The 16,075-nt window shown below is 37.7% G+C and overlaps 2 protein-coding genes across 2 annotated transcripts in view; one reads left to right on the forward strand and one right to left on the reverse strand.

Moving 5' to 3' along the window:
• Nucleotides 1-455: 455 nt before the first annotated feature.
• Nucleotides 456-12,926, forward strand: LOC134753774 (uncharacterized). The gene is made up of 9 exons (XM_063689713.1): nt 456-560; nt 2,144-2,380; nt 2,487-2,605; nt 10,032-10,146; nt 10,253-10,374; nt 11,441-11,594; nt 11,736-11,787; nt 11,940-12,700; nt 12,807-12,926. Exons 1-9 carry the CDS (start codon nt 456-458, stop codon nt 12,891-12,893), a joined length of 1,752 nt encoding a protein of 583 aa, XP_063545783.1. The 3' UTR covers nt 12,894-12,926.
• A 2,454-nt stretch (nt 12,927-15,380) lies between these two features.
• The window catches only part of LOC134754900 (2-Hydroxyacid oxidase 1), a 67,070-nt gene continuing 66,375 nt past the window's right edge, over nt 15,381-16,075 (reverse strand). Inside the window, exon 9 of the mRNA XM_063691372.1 lies at nt 15,381-15,545. Coding sequence (XP_063547442.1) covers nt 15,478-15,545 — 68 coding nt within the window. The 3' untranslated portion in view covers nt 15,381-15,477. The remainder of the gene's footprint in view (nt 15,546-16,075) is intronic.

The following is a 16,075-nucleotide window of genomic DNA, read 5'->3' on the forward strand; positions in this document are numbered from 1 at the left end:
ATAGTGCCATGCTTTGTCCTTATCACCGACCGGGTGGCATGATAGTTAGGAGGCGATGGCGAAATACCGAAATTTATAAGAGTGAAAGAGAAAAAATCCTATGCTGCCCAAATTTTGTATGAATATTCTTTCTCTTACCCCCGGTCGGTCGGTAGCGCGTCTATAACTACTTGTATATACTATGTCTATGCGTGTGAAGGACTGTCTAGTGGGGACCATCAGACCAACGGACCATACATGGTGCAAAACATAGTGCCAAAGTTCGGTCCGGCCGCTGTTGTTAACGTTTTATGGCTACACTCATAGCTATCCATAGACTAGGCTTGGACTAGGCATAAATGGCGTAAATGGAAAAATGGAGGGAAATATTAAAAAAAGTAACAATAACTTTCGATTAGAACTGAATATAAGAGGTATAAGATAAAATTAATAACTACGCAAATTTAACTTTCATAATGAATAAGTCAAAAAATTTAGAGACTATTAACACAGCCGAGGAAAATATACTGCAACTACAACTACTACAAGTATTACCAGGTTTAAGTGCAGCACCATCTAAGGTTAGTCCAAATTAGTCTTATGTTATTTTACTTCTGTTACATAATTAAGCGGTTACTAGACCTTACAAGTACCTACCTTATATTTTTTTCTAATAATAATTTTACCACCAAAGTGAGTAGGTACTTAATATCGACATATATCGATACCATACATAACACAGATTTACTCTGGGTATGTATACGTATGTATTGAGACCATAATGGCTCGCCCCTTTAACGGTATTAACTGCCTACGAAGCAGGAGGTTCCTTGTTCGAATCCTGGTAAGGGCTTTTGTGTGCTTAATTATCACAAACATTTACCGCTATATAAGTAAGTACCTATATAAGTATTTATTTAAACCTATATAATATATAAGTATATGTCGTCGTCTAGTTCCCACATAACAAGCCTAGCTTATTGAGCTTACTGTGGGACTAGCTCGATTGGTTTTAAGATTTTCCTATGATATTGATTGATTGAAACCCACAATTTTGAAACTCCAAATCATGAGGTCATGACCGGTTTTGGGGAATAATACGTCACAACCAGAAGCGAAGCGCTGGTGGCGTAGCGGTAAGTGTGCGACTTTCAATCAGGAGGTCGCGGGTTCAAACCCCGGCTCGTAACCAATGAGTTTTTCGGAACATGTGTACGAAATTTGATATTTACCAGTTGCTTTTCGGTAAAGGAAAACATCGTGAGTAAACCGGACTAATCCCAATAAGACCTAGTTTCCCCTCCGGGTTTGAAAGTCAGATGCCAGTCGCTTTCGTAAAAACTAGCTAGTGCTTACGTCAATTGTTGGGATTAGTTGTCAAGCGGACCCCAGGCTCCCATGAGTCCCATGAGCATGAGCCGTGGCAGAATGCCGGGATAACGCGAGGAAGAAGAGAACCAGAAATTATTAGGCGCTAGTATCCTAGCTTTCGGGCCTTTCAGCTAATGAAGACAGTTTTTAGGGTTCCGTACTCAAAGGGTAAAAACGGGACCCTATTACTAAGACTCCTCTGTCCGTCTCTGTCTGTCACCAGGCTGTATCTCATGAACCGTGATAGCTAAACAGTTGAAATATTCACAGGTGATGTGTTTATGTTGCCGCTATAACAACGAATACTAAAAAGTACGCACCCGCGATGGGCGAGTCCGACTCGCACTTGTCCAGTTTTTGTAACTGTCTGTGTCCACGTTCGCGTTGTGTTATAGTTATAGGTATAATCAAAGATTTATACAACTCCGTATAAGAACGATACAGTCTTAAGGAAAAAACGTGCCACGGAAATCAATAAAATTTGATTCTCGAACAGATGGCGCCACCACGTTTTACCACCTTTGGCCTATTCTCGACTAGATGGCGTTGACGGTTTCGTTTGTTATTTAACAATTTTAATGCATATCAGTGAAAGAATATGGGTCAAAATTCATATAAAAATAATAAATGCAATCATTTTATGGCATTTTAATCATCTTCATTTTTAGTTTTAATCGTGTGTCGATAGATGGCAGTGAATTTAGTGTGGCTACAAAATTGACTATGACAGTACTCCTCTATTCTAAGATATATCCTCTTTGGTATAACTAAGTATTCGCACTGATATCCTCAGATGACACAGGACGAGATAGTTACATCGAATGTTGTATACGAGTCAGCGCACGGCATCCTAAGCAAAGGCATGAGCGAAGTCAGTGCGAGGGTATTGATTTTCCTGCGCTCGTCGCTGCGCGCGGCCGCTTCTGGGCCGGTGCGGGAGTGCACGGCGCGCGCGCGCGCTCGCGAACTGCTTCGCTGCAGCGGCTGCCTGCAGGACATGCTCCAAATGTTTCTTACTACAAAAACTATGGTAAGTAAAAAAAACTATGGTTATTTATAATAAAATAAAACCTTTTCTATGAAGGGCGACTCCCTTTGAGTATTTTTCGACTCTTGTAATACCTAATTGAAAATAGCTGCGTGCAGCTCTAGAATTTGAGACGACGAAGCTACCGTTTCCCGACGCCCCCGACTCCCCCGAGACACAGCTGCGATGCCACAGGGCACAGAGATGCGTTATTTGGGAACTCCTAAGGTAGTAGGGTAACTGTATAGGTAACCTAATATTTTAAATAATCCATAATTAATAATATAAATGCGAAAGTGTGTCTGTCTGTCTGCTACCTCTTCACGCTTAAACCGCTGAACCGATTTAGTTGAAATTTGGTATATTAGAGACAGTGTGTCCCAGGGAAGGACGTAGGATAGTTTTGTCCCGGAAATCATCTCTGAAGAGGGCGAAAAGCGGGGTGCAAGTAATATATTTGAGATACTTAGTAGGCTAAAAATAAAGTGAACCGATGAATTATATCTCTAATGGCCCTTTTACAATAAAACAATTAATTAATTCCCGGTATTGCTTACGTACCAAGCACCGCACCAAGGCTGCGGTGAGGTGTGGTAGTCTCTAACGGCTTTTACGATAGTCTGTTAAATACGGCTATAATATTTCTTTCTCGCTCTAACTTATAGCTGCGTCCTTAACGTACGTACGGTGACTACCTTGCACACTATCGATACGTGCGCCGCACCGCACCAAGACCGCGGTGAGGTGTGGTAGTCTCTAACGGCTGTTAAATACGGCTATAAAGCGGCTAACACATTACCGCACCGCACCAAGGTCAATGTGTGACGCACCCATAAGTAAGAGCGAGAAAGCAATATCTCTTTCTCGCTCTTACTTATAGGTGCATCGCACAATGACCAGTGCGGTGCGGTAATGTTAGGCGCTTAAGGTGGGCTGCCGTACGCCAAAAGCGAGAAAGAGATATTTTGACGGTACCAAGGTCGCGGTCCAGTCGTTGTACATACTTTTAAAAAAGTAAATTAAAAAAAACTAAATTAGGTTCAAGGGCCTGACACTCTTTGATAGAGAAAGATAGTCTTATTGCGATTCCTATAAGAGGAAAGAGAAAATAGTGCCATGCTTTATCTTTATCACCGACCGGGCATTTTTTCATGGTCGGGTTTGCTATGATGGCATAACCCGACCATGAAAAAATGCCGAAGGAAATGGAGGCGATGGCGAAATATCGAAATTTATAAGAGTGAAAGAGAAAAAACCGGCCAAGTGCGAGTCGGACTCGCCCACCGAGGGTTCCGTACTTTTTAGTATTTGTTGTTATAGCGGCAACATAAATACATTATCTGTGAAAATTCAACTGTCTAGCTATCACGGTTCGTGAGATACAGCCTGGTGACAGACAGACGGACAGCGGAGTCTTAGTAATGGTCACCCGTTGACCACGAACGCTGTAAAGAGTTCGAAACGTCGGGTTGTATTATAAATTCAATATACGCGATATAATCCGTTTTCATAGTTTTATTTAATGGTCCCGTTATTTTATTACCCTTTGGGTACGGAACCCTAAAAAGGATTATGCTGCCATACATGAAACTGTCTATACATGAATATGTCTTTCTCTTACCCCTGGTCGCTCGGTTTCATGTCTATAACTCCGTGTAGGTATATACTATGTCTATTATTAGGTCAGAGGGTCTACCGCGAAAACCGAAATTCGCAAATTGCGGGGATCTTTCTCTTTTACTCCAATGAAGGCGTAATTAGAGTGACAGAGAAAGATGCCCGCAATTTGAACTTCGATTTTCGCGGTATATCCCAGACACGGAATGTTTGTAAAATGTTTGTAAACTTCAGTCTCATGAATAATAGGAAAAAGAGAATTAAATATAAATTATACTCTGGCCCTATGAAATTTTAGGCATGAGAGCCAAATGACAAGAAGGCATCCTATCCACGAAATCTTGATTTACCGTATCATATCGCGGTTGCGTATCATAATTTTTTGTTTAGAAAGATGCGAAAAGATAGACAATAATTATGTCTTTTTTGCATCAAAACTAACGATCACAAAACATGCTGGTAGGTGCTACGCGACCGAAATATAATAGGCTAAAATTATACAAACGTGTCGCCATTTTATAAGAAACTAGCTTTTGCCCGCGACTTCGTCTGCGTGGAATTAGTAATTTGGGCATCTTAATTCTTAAACAAATCTGCTTTTTAACCCATCCTTTTTTCACCCCCAAATTTGTCCACACTATACATTTCCACCCCATTTTTTACACCCTTATGGGATGATTTCGAGGATAAAAGTTATTCTATATCATTTCCCACAGCTCAAACTATCCCCATACCAAGTTTCATCTAAATCGGTTCAGCGGTTATTGATTCCCCATACCAATTTCCACCCCCCATTTCACCCCCTTGAGGGGTGACTTCTGGGATAAAATGTATCCTATGTCCTTCCCCGGGAATCAAACTATCTGTATACCAAATTTCAACTAAATCGGTTTAGCGGTTTAAGCGTGAAGAGGTAACACACAGACAGACAGACAGACAGACTTTCGCATTTATAATATTAGTATGGATAATTAAATTTAATATGGATTACACGCTAATAACGCGAATTAGAAATTGCCTACTTCAGAGCACACAGTCGCTGTGGCCGAAATCGGTCAGGAGAGCATCATGGATAATTATGTATAAGATTTCATATTCTGTGGGTATAGTCAGCATCAAATAGATAGTGACAGCCAGTGATTCATCTGAAGACGTCACATTTCCTGATTTCATTAAGCGTTCAGTCTTAGGCTGCCTGTCCACAGGAGCGGAGCGAGGTGGCGGAGCGATGAGCGAGGAAAAATCTCCGCTCTGAAATTTTAATGAAATTCTATTGCTGGATTTTTTCCCCGCTTACAGCTCCGCTCCAGTGGACAGGCAACCTAACTTTTAGAACCATACTCTAGCGGCGTTTTGACGCCGCAACGGGTCTAGTTAATATTATTGCCAGTGTAAGAAATTAGTTCCAATGAAATTCCGCAATATGGCGCATGATCATATATTTCTGGTCAGGCTTTATTAAAAAATAAAGATATCTAATATTGATACGATTTTAACACCCCCTGGCACTGACTAAAATACCGACTTGGTTTCACATTACATCTCAAAACTTTTTTGTAGTAGAAGAATTGCGTTGCGAGACTTGCATCTTCTTACATGTAATGTTTTTGATGGAATCTCATCTCTTTTTGTAGGCAGTCCTTCTTTTCGTGTACTCATACCCATACCATACTCATACTATGTATACACATATCATAATTATACACATCTTCATTCATACGCACATCGTACAACGTAGCGTACCTTATATTTAACCTACTAATTGTAGGAACTGCAAACGTAACTTTGTTATCGCATATATTTATGTAGGATTACAAACTTACTTGTGCAGTTATTAAATCTTTAAACGTGACTGATATTGCAGTATTTTTAAGTTTTTATCGGCTTAATACGCTAAAAACTAATTACGTTTCAAATTGTGGGTCTGCTAGAAGTACCTTAGAATTATGATGATCGTGAGTGAGTGTGTCAGTGACAAAACTAAGGAACTTTGACATGCAAATATTCTTACATGTTAAAATTACATCATTATTATTTACAACGACGGGACTTAATTGCGTAAAATAAGTTTTAAATTTACCTCCGACGTTTCGAGGACGGCGTTGTCCCCGTGGTCTCGGAGAAGACTGGCTAAAGTTGACATCAACATCTTCTAGGCGCGAGAGTTTTTCGAACTACCCGCACACCGCATAAACTTGAACGTTTTCGCACTAGGGATGTCTAGTCCCTAGTGCGAAAACGTTCAAGTTTATTAACTTGTTTGTTAACAAGACCAAGTGCGGGTAGTCTTCTCCGAGACCATGGTATAATAAAACAAGGTTCCCTCTTCCGAGACTCGTGAACCACGTGACTGACACAAGCCTACGTCATCGTGCTGTTAAAAGGTTCACGATGACATAGGCTTGTGTCAGTCACGTGGTTCACGAGTCTCGGAAGAGAGTACCAGGCGGAGTATATTATTATACCATGTCCGAGACCACGGGGAGAACGCCGTCCTCGAAACGTCGGAGGTAAATTTAAAACTTATTATACGCGATTAAGTCCCGTCGTTGTGAATAATAATGAGTAAAAATCGTGAAAGTTTAAATCAGTGTTAAAATTACATGTTATTGAAAATATATCTAAATCATGTTATGTTCTATACGTTAGTACGTTACTCAAAATTCAGGGTTCTAGCTTAAACTATGACAAAATTACAGAACGTTGAAAATGGCCTGAGTGGCTTCGAGAAAAGGATGGTACGGCCGTGCCTCTTTGTTTTGCTCGACTTGGCGGGGGCACTGCCGTGCCCCCAGATTTTCAGGCAACTATTGGCCCATAGATACATATCTTAAAACTAGCATACATATTATTATAAAATATATCTTAAAACTAAAAACACACGATTATGGCTGCGATGCAGTTCGCAACCACGCAGTGTCAGACAGCCGGCCGCGGCTGCGGTATGCGGTATGTAACTCCGTATAAGAAGAATTCAGTCTTAAGGAAAAAACGTGCCTCGGAAATCAAGAAAAATTGATTCTCGGACAGATGGCGCCTACACCTTTTGCCTATTCTCGGCTAGATGGCATTGACGGTTTCGTTTGTTATTTAACAATTTTAACACGTATCAGTGAAAGAACATGGGCCAAAATCATATAAAAATAATAAATACAAATAAAAAAATCATTTATACACATTTTTTGGTATTTTTTAACATTTTCATTTTTAGGTTTAATCGTGTGTCGATAGATGGCAGTAAATTTACTGTGACTACAAAATTTGATAGCGGTTTTATATGACATTTTTTCAACGATTTTAACAGGTCTACAAAAGTTTCGGTTTCGGCCGAAACTAGAGCCAAAGCCGAACCTTCGGTTTCGGTTTCGGTTCCGGCAAAAAAACATGTTTCGGTCGGACACAAATATTTTGTAATAACATTAATTGCGGTAAAGTTATAATTTATTGAGTTGGAAGCATGTTTTATCAGTACTTATGCCATCCATGCACGGTAAAAAATCATATATTTTAAAATATTTTGTAAACGACTAGGTACGTTTAATATTCTTTCAAACGACACCTCACACATATATGATGGTCAGCCGCCATTCCCCCTTCCCCCCTCTCCTCCATAAACTAAAACCGGTCAATTCGTATTCTAGAGACCACGAGGATGAGAAAAGATCCAATTAGGGAACAAATCAAATTATTTTATGAAATTTTATTGCCCTTAGAGTTGGTCAAAGGCGCCTAGCCTTTCAAAGATAGCATACACCAGAGAATTTGGGACGGGTACCGCCGTGGCCGGGTGGTCTAGTGGTCAGGACAGTGTTCACTTTTTCTTTAGTGTAGGTATGTTATCTATTTCAGTATACATATAATTTAGAAAAGATGTCGACGACTTTTCCCAAAACAGGCCGTTTTCCTCCAGTCTAGTATGAGGATTCTATACAAGTGATAGTCTTACACAGTTTTGAATGATTCACTAGTTTAACTAGATTTATACGTCGAAATATCGGGAGCTCGAAAACAATACAAAAGATAATCACGGTCCATAATTCCATATCCCGGTCGATATAAGTCAAGTGATAGTCTTACCCCGGTGATAGTCACCCTACCTTACCTTAAAGAAACATTAATTTCAAAGTATTTAAAGGCTATTTGTGTCGAAAAAAAAGTTTCATTTACCTAATAACATGTCCATATTATCACAGAAACAAAAAGTATCATAACTAGTTATTCCCGCTATATGGAAAAGACCTGTGGCAAAGCACTTCACAGCTCTTATTGCTTTTGTATTCGTAAAGATAAAGTTTTATGACCAATTGGTTCAATTTATATTTCGTCTACCATAATTGCGACGCATCGCCTGATAATTGGTGTAAGAATTGATTTTTATTCTAGAAAGTTTCTAGACTAGTATTTTTTATACAATTTTGGTGTTTGACCATCCTTTTGTGAATTCTTATTATTAAGTTTGACATATCTATAATAATTCAATGTTTTTAAGAATAATAATAACTGCATCAATAAATTGCTCTGATATTTAGATTAAGGTAATATTTAAAATTTGACAATTTAAAAGTGCTTGTTGCTAGGCCTATTTGAATAAAGAATATATTGACTATTGACTATTAAGCATATGCTCAAATTGAATGATTGCTTATATACAAAATACAAAATTCTTTTATCTGCATAAAATATGCTTTAGCTGGTTAAGCATGCAAATGTTATCTAAAAGCTATAACGTAGGTTGTCTTAATTTATTACATTGTTTACTTAAAACTATAATTTTTAATTAATATTACTACATTTGGAGAAACTCATTTAAAGAGTAAAACACCTGTTTTTTGAGCCAAGTATATAGTTGGGCATTGAATGGATTTAGAGGCAGGGGTTTAATATTTTCAGGAAGGGCATTAAATATTTTCATACATAAATAATAGCTAATGGTATGGTAAACATCTATGGCCTTTTTAGAAAGATCTGGGTATTATTTTACAAAAACTGCTACCTCGAAAATGCACCTACATGCGTAGGTAGTGTCAAAATTTCATGTTTTTCGAATAAAGGTTTACATGAATCCCGCGGACCAATCCCACACATTGCCCTTAAACATGTTTTTGTGCTATAAATGCCCTGTATATATCACTGGCAGTGATATATTCACTGCAATTACCCCATAAAAGGAGGCCATACCTACCTTAAATTTGATGCAATATACCCGTAATACGCCATAAGGACTGTGTTCCAAGCTGAGATGCTAAGTAGATTTTTCAAAACATGTGCCACTTTTATAAGTTTGTAGCACAAAGTGGTTTGGTTTTTCCAATTACAGTTTTTCTCAACAGTATACCTAAAAATTTAGATGTATCTAATTCTGTAATTTGTGTATCATTATATAACGTTTAATTTTGTACCTTTATCTCGTGTGTTATGGAACTGAATGTATTGAGTTTTATTAAGGTTCGCGGATAAATTTTATCTAGGATTATTTTTATCTAGGCGCTATAGTTGTCTCTTAAATATATAAGGAAGTTTATGTGGGTAATAAATAGATAAACCGCGACGGACAAGTGCGAGTCGGACTCGCCCACCGAGGGTTCCGTACTTTTTTATATTTGTTGTTATAGCGGTAACAGAAATACATCATCTGTGAAAATTTCAACTCTCTAGCTATCACGGTACATGAGATACAGGCTGGTGACAGACAGACGGACAGAGGAATCCTAGTAATAGGATCCTGTTTTTACCCTTTGGGTACGGAACCCTAAAAAGCAAATTGGATATATAAAAAGCTACCCAAATTACTAATTCTACGTAGACAAAGTCGCGGGCAAAAGCTAGTGTATAATAATTAAATTAGGTACTTTTCAAACGAACATGCTGTGTCATAAATTTATAATATGCTAAACGCAGCAGCGTTGATATTCATGTACCGCAATACGTGCTTATGCATACTCTTATTGTGTATTTTAATATACAAAGTATGCCTCTTCAGTTGCTTCATTAAAAATAAGAATAATCCAAGCATCGTTTAAGGATATTAATACCGTTAACCGGACGGACTTTTGCAGAGTAAAGAAAACTGGAAAGTGATCTGCGAGTGTCTTGCGGAGTCGTGCAGGGATTGCCCGGATAATCAACGTTACTGCTCTAGCCTGATTCCCATTGTAAGTTAGTTTTACTTCCTACAAAGTAAGTAGGTACCTACCTATGTATTTATTTATTAGTCTGAAGTCTCTATAAGCATTTGCAAACGGACTTTGTGTTTTACAGTGCATACAGCGAAGGGACGAGATGAATAACGAAATTCTTAACCTGCTTTACTGTTTATTGTTGAACAATACAACCAATATCAATTTGTTTGTTGAATGTAACGGTACATCTATTTTTACCAAGTAAGTAAATCCTACTAAAATTATACAATACGAAAGTAACTGTCTGTCTGAAACCAGACCTCTTCAAGCTTAAACCACTCAGTGGATTTAGATGCAATTTGGTACTATTATCGAGATAGTTTTAGGCCCGGGGAAGGACATAAAGTAGGTACCTAGTTTTTACTATAATTATCATCATTATTCCACGCAGACGAAGTCGCGCGGGCAGAAGCTAGTATTATTAATGCGAAAGTAAGTCTGTCTGCCTGTCTGTCAGTCTGCTGCGTCTTCACGTTTAAACTTTAAACCGCTACACCGATTCAGATGAAATTGGGTATGGAGATTGTTTGAGGCCCGGGGATGGACATAGGGTATAATAGTTTTTATAAGTCATCATCATCATTCCACGCAGACAAAGTCGCGGGCAGAAGCTATTATATAGTTTCTAGTAAACATACTCATGAAAAAAAAAACTAACGGTTGTTTTATGCGATAAACTCAGCGTTGAAAGCATGCGTCAACGCCCAACGGAAAGTAGGAATAGTACATTTCGATGCTAGTGCGGAAAGTATGTCATTACTTCACGAGTACCGAGATATCGACGTTTAAAGGAAACTAATATTAACACTCATCAATAAGTAGTCATGAATTGGAACAAGTATAAATTTAAAAAAAAAATGGAAAAGTAAAAAGCACTAGTTCGCGAAAACCAACTTTCCGCACGCTAAACAGCCACAAAAAGTAGCACTTTTTGAGCAACTGTATTAAAAAAATTATAATGCGCTTACCGCGTAAAACAATGTAGTGATATTAGATTATCAGTGCCTATAGAACATTGCGGTCTAAAGAATCTGGAACTTCCTGGATTCAACGGGCTTTAGTAATGAACTTTAAAGGGCCATAACAATAGATCACTGCTTCGTCGACGTGGCACTTAAAGGCCCACTACACCCCAATAATAATAATTTTAGATTATCGATGTAAAAGGGTGTGCGGCAAACCGGCAAACGCATTGCGTCAATTGCGTGCAACAACCGTGCAACAAACAACCGTGCGCTAGGCTTTACTAAATATTATTTATTTTTAGAGACACAATTCATGATAGCTCGAGAATGGAACTGTTGTCGGTAGTAGTGGAGAATGCGTCCGCGGCAAATGTATTAAAACGCGACTCAGACTTGCTCAACTCCCTTATTACGGTCGGGGAAGATTACAAAGTCAACTGTCAAGGATCTTGGAAGGTAGGTAAATAAATATAGTACGGTTAAATTATCGTGTACTGCCTATATATTACATTTATGCTTATGCCTATTATTGTATTTCTTGTTAAAGACATAAATATATGACTGGATGGAGTTCACTAGATAGAGTTTACATTTCAGATGGTAGAATGGGCGTCAGTGATTTTGTTCCATTTAGCAACGCACATTGAAGGTATAGCTAGTTATTCAGTTATTTGAATATACCTATGTAGTTGTAAGGATCATAAAGCATAACGTTGTACATTATCTAGAGTTCTAGACTACTACTAGGTACTAGTAAACTTAGGTACCTACGTATTTGACATCTTATTATTTTTTATTCAGGTGTAGACAATTCAATAGGGACAACTATAAACAGATCGGACTTTGACCTTGAGATGAGTATATCTGAAACAACTTTAAATAACCTCTCGGTGTCATTTTTATTGAAACCAAACTGGGAAAAAGTTAAATCCAGCAAATTATTCAAAAATGCCACGACTCAGGATAAAATAAAGGACCATGACTCGCAATGCTCTACGAAGGCTATAAAAGGTTTTTCTTTTAAGGCTCTTAGCGACGAGCCAATAAGTTTTCGTTCGAGCACAAAAGAGTTCTCACCCAAATTTGTATCGACTCCAAAAAAAAGGATTACAACTACACACGGAATGCAAGTGGCTGAATTGAGTAAAGAACTAATAAACAGGACAGAGCAAAAAAGTAATGATGTTACACAACGGAAGCCTTGTGGAAATAATTCAGCTTCAATTATAAAGAAAACGTTATCAACGAGTGCTCGTTTGTTAAGCATTGTGAACAATTCTTGCGTATCAATTTATCATACGATAGGAACTATTTTCTGTCACAAAGCAGAAGATACAAATTCCAGAAGTCTTTTAAAGCAAAAGTACAAAATTGACGAGGGAACGATGAATAAATTTACTAAATATTTGAAACAGAGAGTTGCACACCCTGATACAAAAGCCCGTGATAATTTAAACGTTCAAAAACAAGACAAACGAAAATTAGCTATTAAACGAAAATTCCGAAAGAGCATAGTAAAGAAACTAAAAACTGGAATACATTTTTATGGTTGTAATTTTAAGGTGAGCATCTACTGAAATCTTACTCTTTCCACCAGGTTTTGAAAGCAACGTTTACAGGTTTTATTTTGGGGGTTCTTATGTATATTTATATTTTTGACAATTTCAGAAGATAGCTCAAGCCATGTGGTCGCAAGAAAAGGAAATAACGCCCAAGGTGCTGTATAATATTTATAGAAAGTATATACTCAAGTGAACGTTTGTTAACCAAGTTTTTTTTTCTTCAAAAGGTAGGTAATTTTATAACCGACTTCAAAAAAAGGGGAGGTTAATCCTCATCCTCACCTCAGAATTCCGTCATTTCTGAAATGACGTCCATGTGTCAGATTATGCGATTTTGGTATTAACAAAAGGTAATAGGGTAGGTAGATATTTGCTGAGAGGGTCGAATGGATTTACCCGAGTTTGAAGTTAATCGACACAAATATATTTTTCATTTCTCATGCTCTGAAAGAGGCTGATTTTTAAAAAAAAATTACGATAAGCAATTGAAATTTGAGTTTAAACGGATTTGTTATACAATTTCCATTTTGATATTTGACTCTCCATTCCATATATAACGATAATTTTGCCTAAATTGTTAACCGAAAGTACCCTTAATTTCTTAAGGGAACTATAAAAATGGAACTAAACTATATTTTGGCGCTCGAACACAGTGAGAGCGTCAATAGTCCGACGCTGAAATGATGCCTTTCACCCGAGTTAACACTCTTCTTTTCATTTCGAATACGAGGAAAGTAAAATACATGTGTATTAAAAAAAACGACAATAAACCGAAGTACCTATATAAACTTTTATAGTATTTCTTGAGGGTACTTTTAATTAATAATAATTTAAGCAAAAGTATCGTTGTTTATGGAATGGGGAGTTAAATATCAGAATGGAAATAGGCTTGATGACAATTTTTTATTAATGGTATCATCGATCAGGTTTGTTTTTGGGATCAAATGTCTATAATATGGGATCCATTGTATTAAAGCAATACAAAAGTCAGAAATGATAGTTAAAGTCCGACAGTCGTATTTACTTTACTCGCGAAACACTCCTAACAAAACGATAAGTGAGGTCACTGAGAGCCCAGCTTGAATGTATGGAGAATAAGTAAAATTGCGATTTTGTCGGTGAAATATTGCGTTTATGTACTTGCCATACAATCTTTTTTTTGGATAAAATGTTAGGAATCGAATGGTACCCTTGCCTTTTTGGAAGTTAAAAAAAGAACTAAAATTTAAAAAATAAAATGAAAATTTAAAATTTTGATTTTAAACTCAGGTCCTTTTGTATTATTTTCATATATTATTTTAATATCCACATTATTGTGATAAATTGCTCATTTGCTATCTATTTTACTAGATTTCGTTATAAAATTCAACATCTGTCATCATCCCTATTGTACAACAAATTCATTTAAACCCAAAATTTAATTGCTTATCGTAGAAATAAATAAAAAAAGGTATTTGGATAGACTTTCAGAGCATGAGAAATTAAAAAAATATTACTCTACAAACATTGGTCACCCTTCAAGCAACACGGGAAGGGAGTCGGCTCTATTTCCCCTCTGCCGAAGCACATGCCCAACTGGGCATGCACACAACTAGGTAGTGCGCGGTGCGTGTTGTGACTCATCCGTAGAATTCCGTACACAAAAAGAGATCGAGGTGTGCAAGATTTGTTATTGACGTGTGTCATTTTCTATGTATTTGTGTCGTCATTACAGATTGGATTTTGTATGTAGATAGTGAGTGAGAAGTGCGACTGTGTGCACGTTTCCCCCCACAAAAAATGGCAGAACCATTTGTAAGATATCGGCTATATCCGCTTGGGCTCCTCCCTTCCGCTCCTGCTCAAAGTGGTCACCCTACAACACCAAGATAAAACTTCTTTAGCCCTCTCCAGACCACGCGGCGCGAAGCCGCGAACGCGAGTGTGGAGTCGATTTCGCTGATTAGCGAACTAGACTCCACACTCACGTTCGCGGCTTCGCACCGCGATTCACGCACGAGTGTGGAGGGCCCCTTTTAACCGATATGACAGCACATTGATTATGAAGTATAGACGGTATAGAAAGGACGACAATCTGTGCCAGAACTGTTGCAAAAGTGTCCAGCTTTCAGCTGTAAATAATAGTTCCTAATCTCTCCGCTGGCGCTAGGTAGGCTCTGGGGTATGACATGAACCATAGAGGTATAATAATATAGAGATGAGATGGGGGAAGGCAACAAATAACCCGACCAAATTACGTAGGTTGTTTTTGGTATGTTGTCAGGAAAGTTAAAACGTGTTTTTAATTTTGTCGCATTGCGTATGTTCTGTCCCTCACGGTCGCACGGGCGCACATCTATAATGCAATTAGGTCTATGACATTTCATTTCGGTGTATGGTGGCGACGCCTAATTACTGTTTTTTTTATGGACACTTTTCATACATAGAAGTTTTACTCCTTTATATATTCTTCATGTTATGGAGAAAATAAACTGACATACTTGAGTAATTAACGATTTTTCAAAACATACAATTGGTCAATTTGATCATCCCGTCTGGAGGCGTTTTTAATTCGTAATACCCAGTAATAAGTCTGAACAAAGTTTAAGTTGTAACAGCACTTACGTATGCTACATGGCTGCATAGATCTACAGTTTAGCATCTTTAAGCAGCTGTATTAAGAAAACATAAAAAAGTATGCTGAAGTATAAATATTTAATAAAATAATACCTAATTAACTAACAACATTGTCTTTGTCCCGTAGTCCTAATCCAGCTTTGTCGTCGTTTCACGTCACGTTACAGTTTACTGTACACGGATTGATGACACACCATGTCCCTCGTTATGTCGCTAATGGCTGGCGTGCCTGTAACAAGTAGGTATTCAGTGCCGACAGTAGGTATTTAAATACCTTATAAAGTAAAATTATAATATTTAAGACGAAATAAAAGATATACCTATTAATTTGAACGGTTTTAAAAATTATAAGTACTTACCTCGCTGAATATGACGTTCGGTTGACAGGTTGTCTTATGTTAGGTAATGTTAATACTCGGGTAAATCCATGCGCCCCTCGCAGCCAATATCTACGTACCCTATTACCTTTTCCTAATACCAAAATCGCATAATGTGACACATGGATTTACCAGAGTTTGAAGCGACTCTTTATTTTCCTTAATAAATCTTTTCCAGTTTAATCTCCTTTCAGATTCCATATAAAGTATTCTGTTCTATTCAAACCTTTTAATTATCCATAATACCATACCATCCATGGTATATTTTATTAGGGGATATTACTGCAATATTCTACCACCAGAGTGCAGCACTAGCCTTTTTAGTAAACCATAGAGTAACTTATATATACTGTACCTTTAATAGGTTTTTGACAAGTTTTGA

This window comes from Cydia strobilella, chromosome Z (genome assembly GCF_947568885.1).
Source record: "Cydia strobilella chromosome Z, ilCydStro3.1, whole genome shotgun sequence".
Classification (NCBI taxonomy): domain Eukaryota; kingdom Metazoa; phylum Arthropoda; class Insecta; order Lepidoptera; family Tortricidae; genus Cydia; species Cydia strobilella.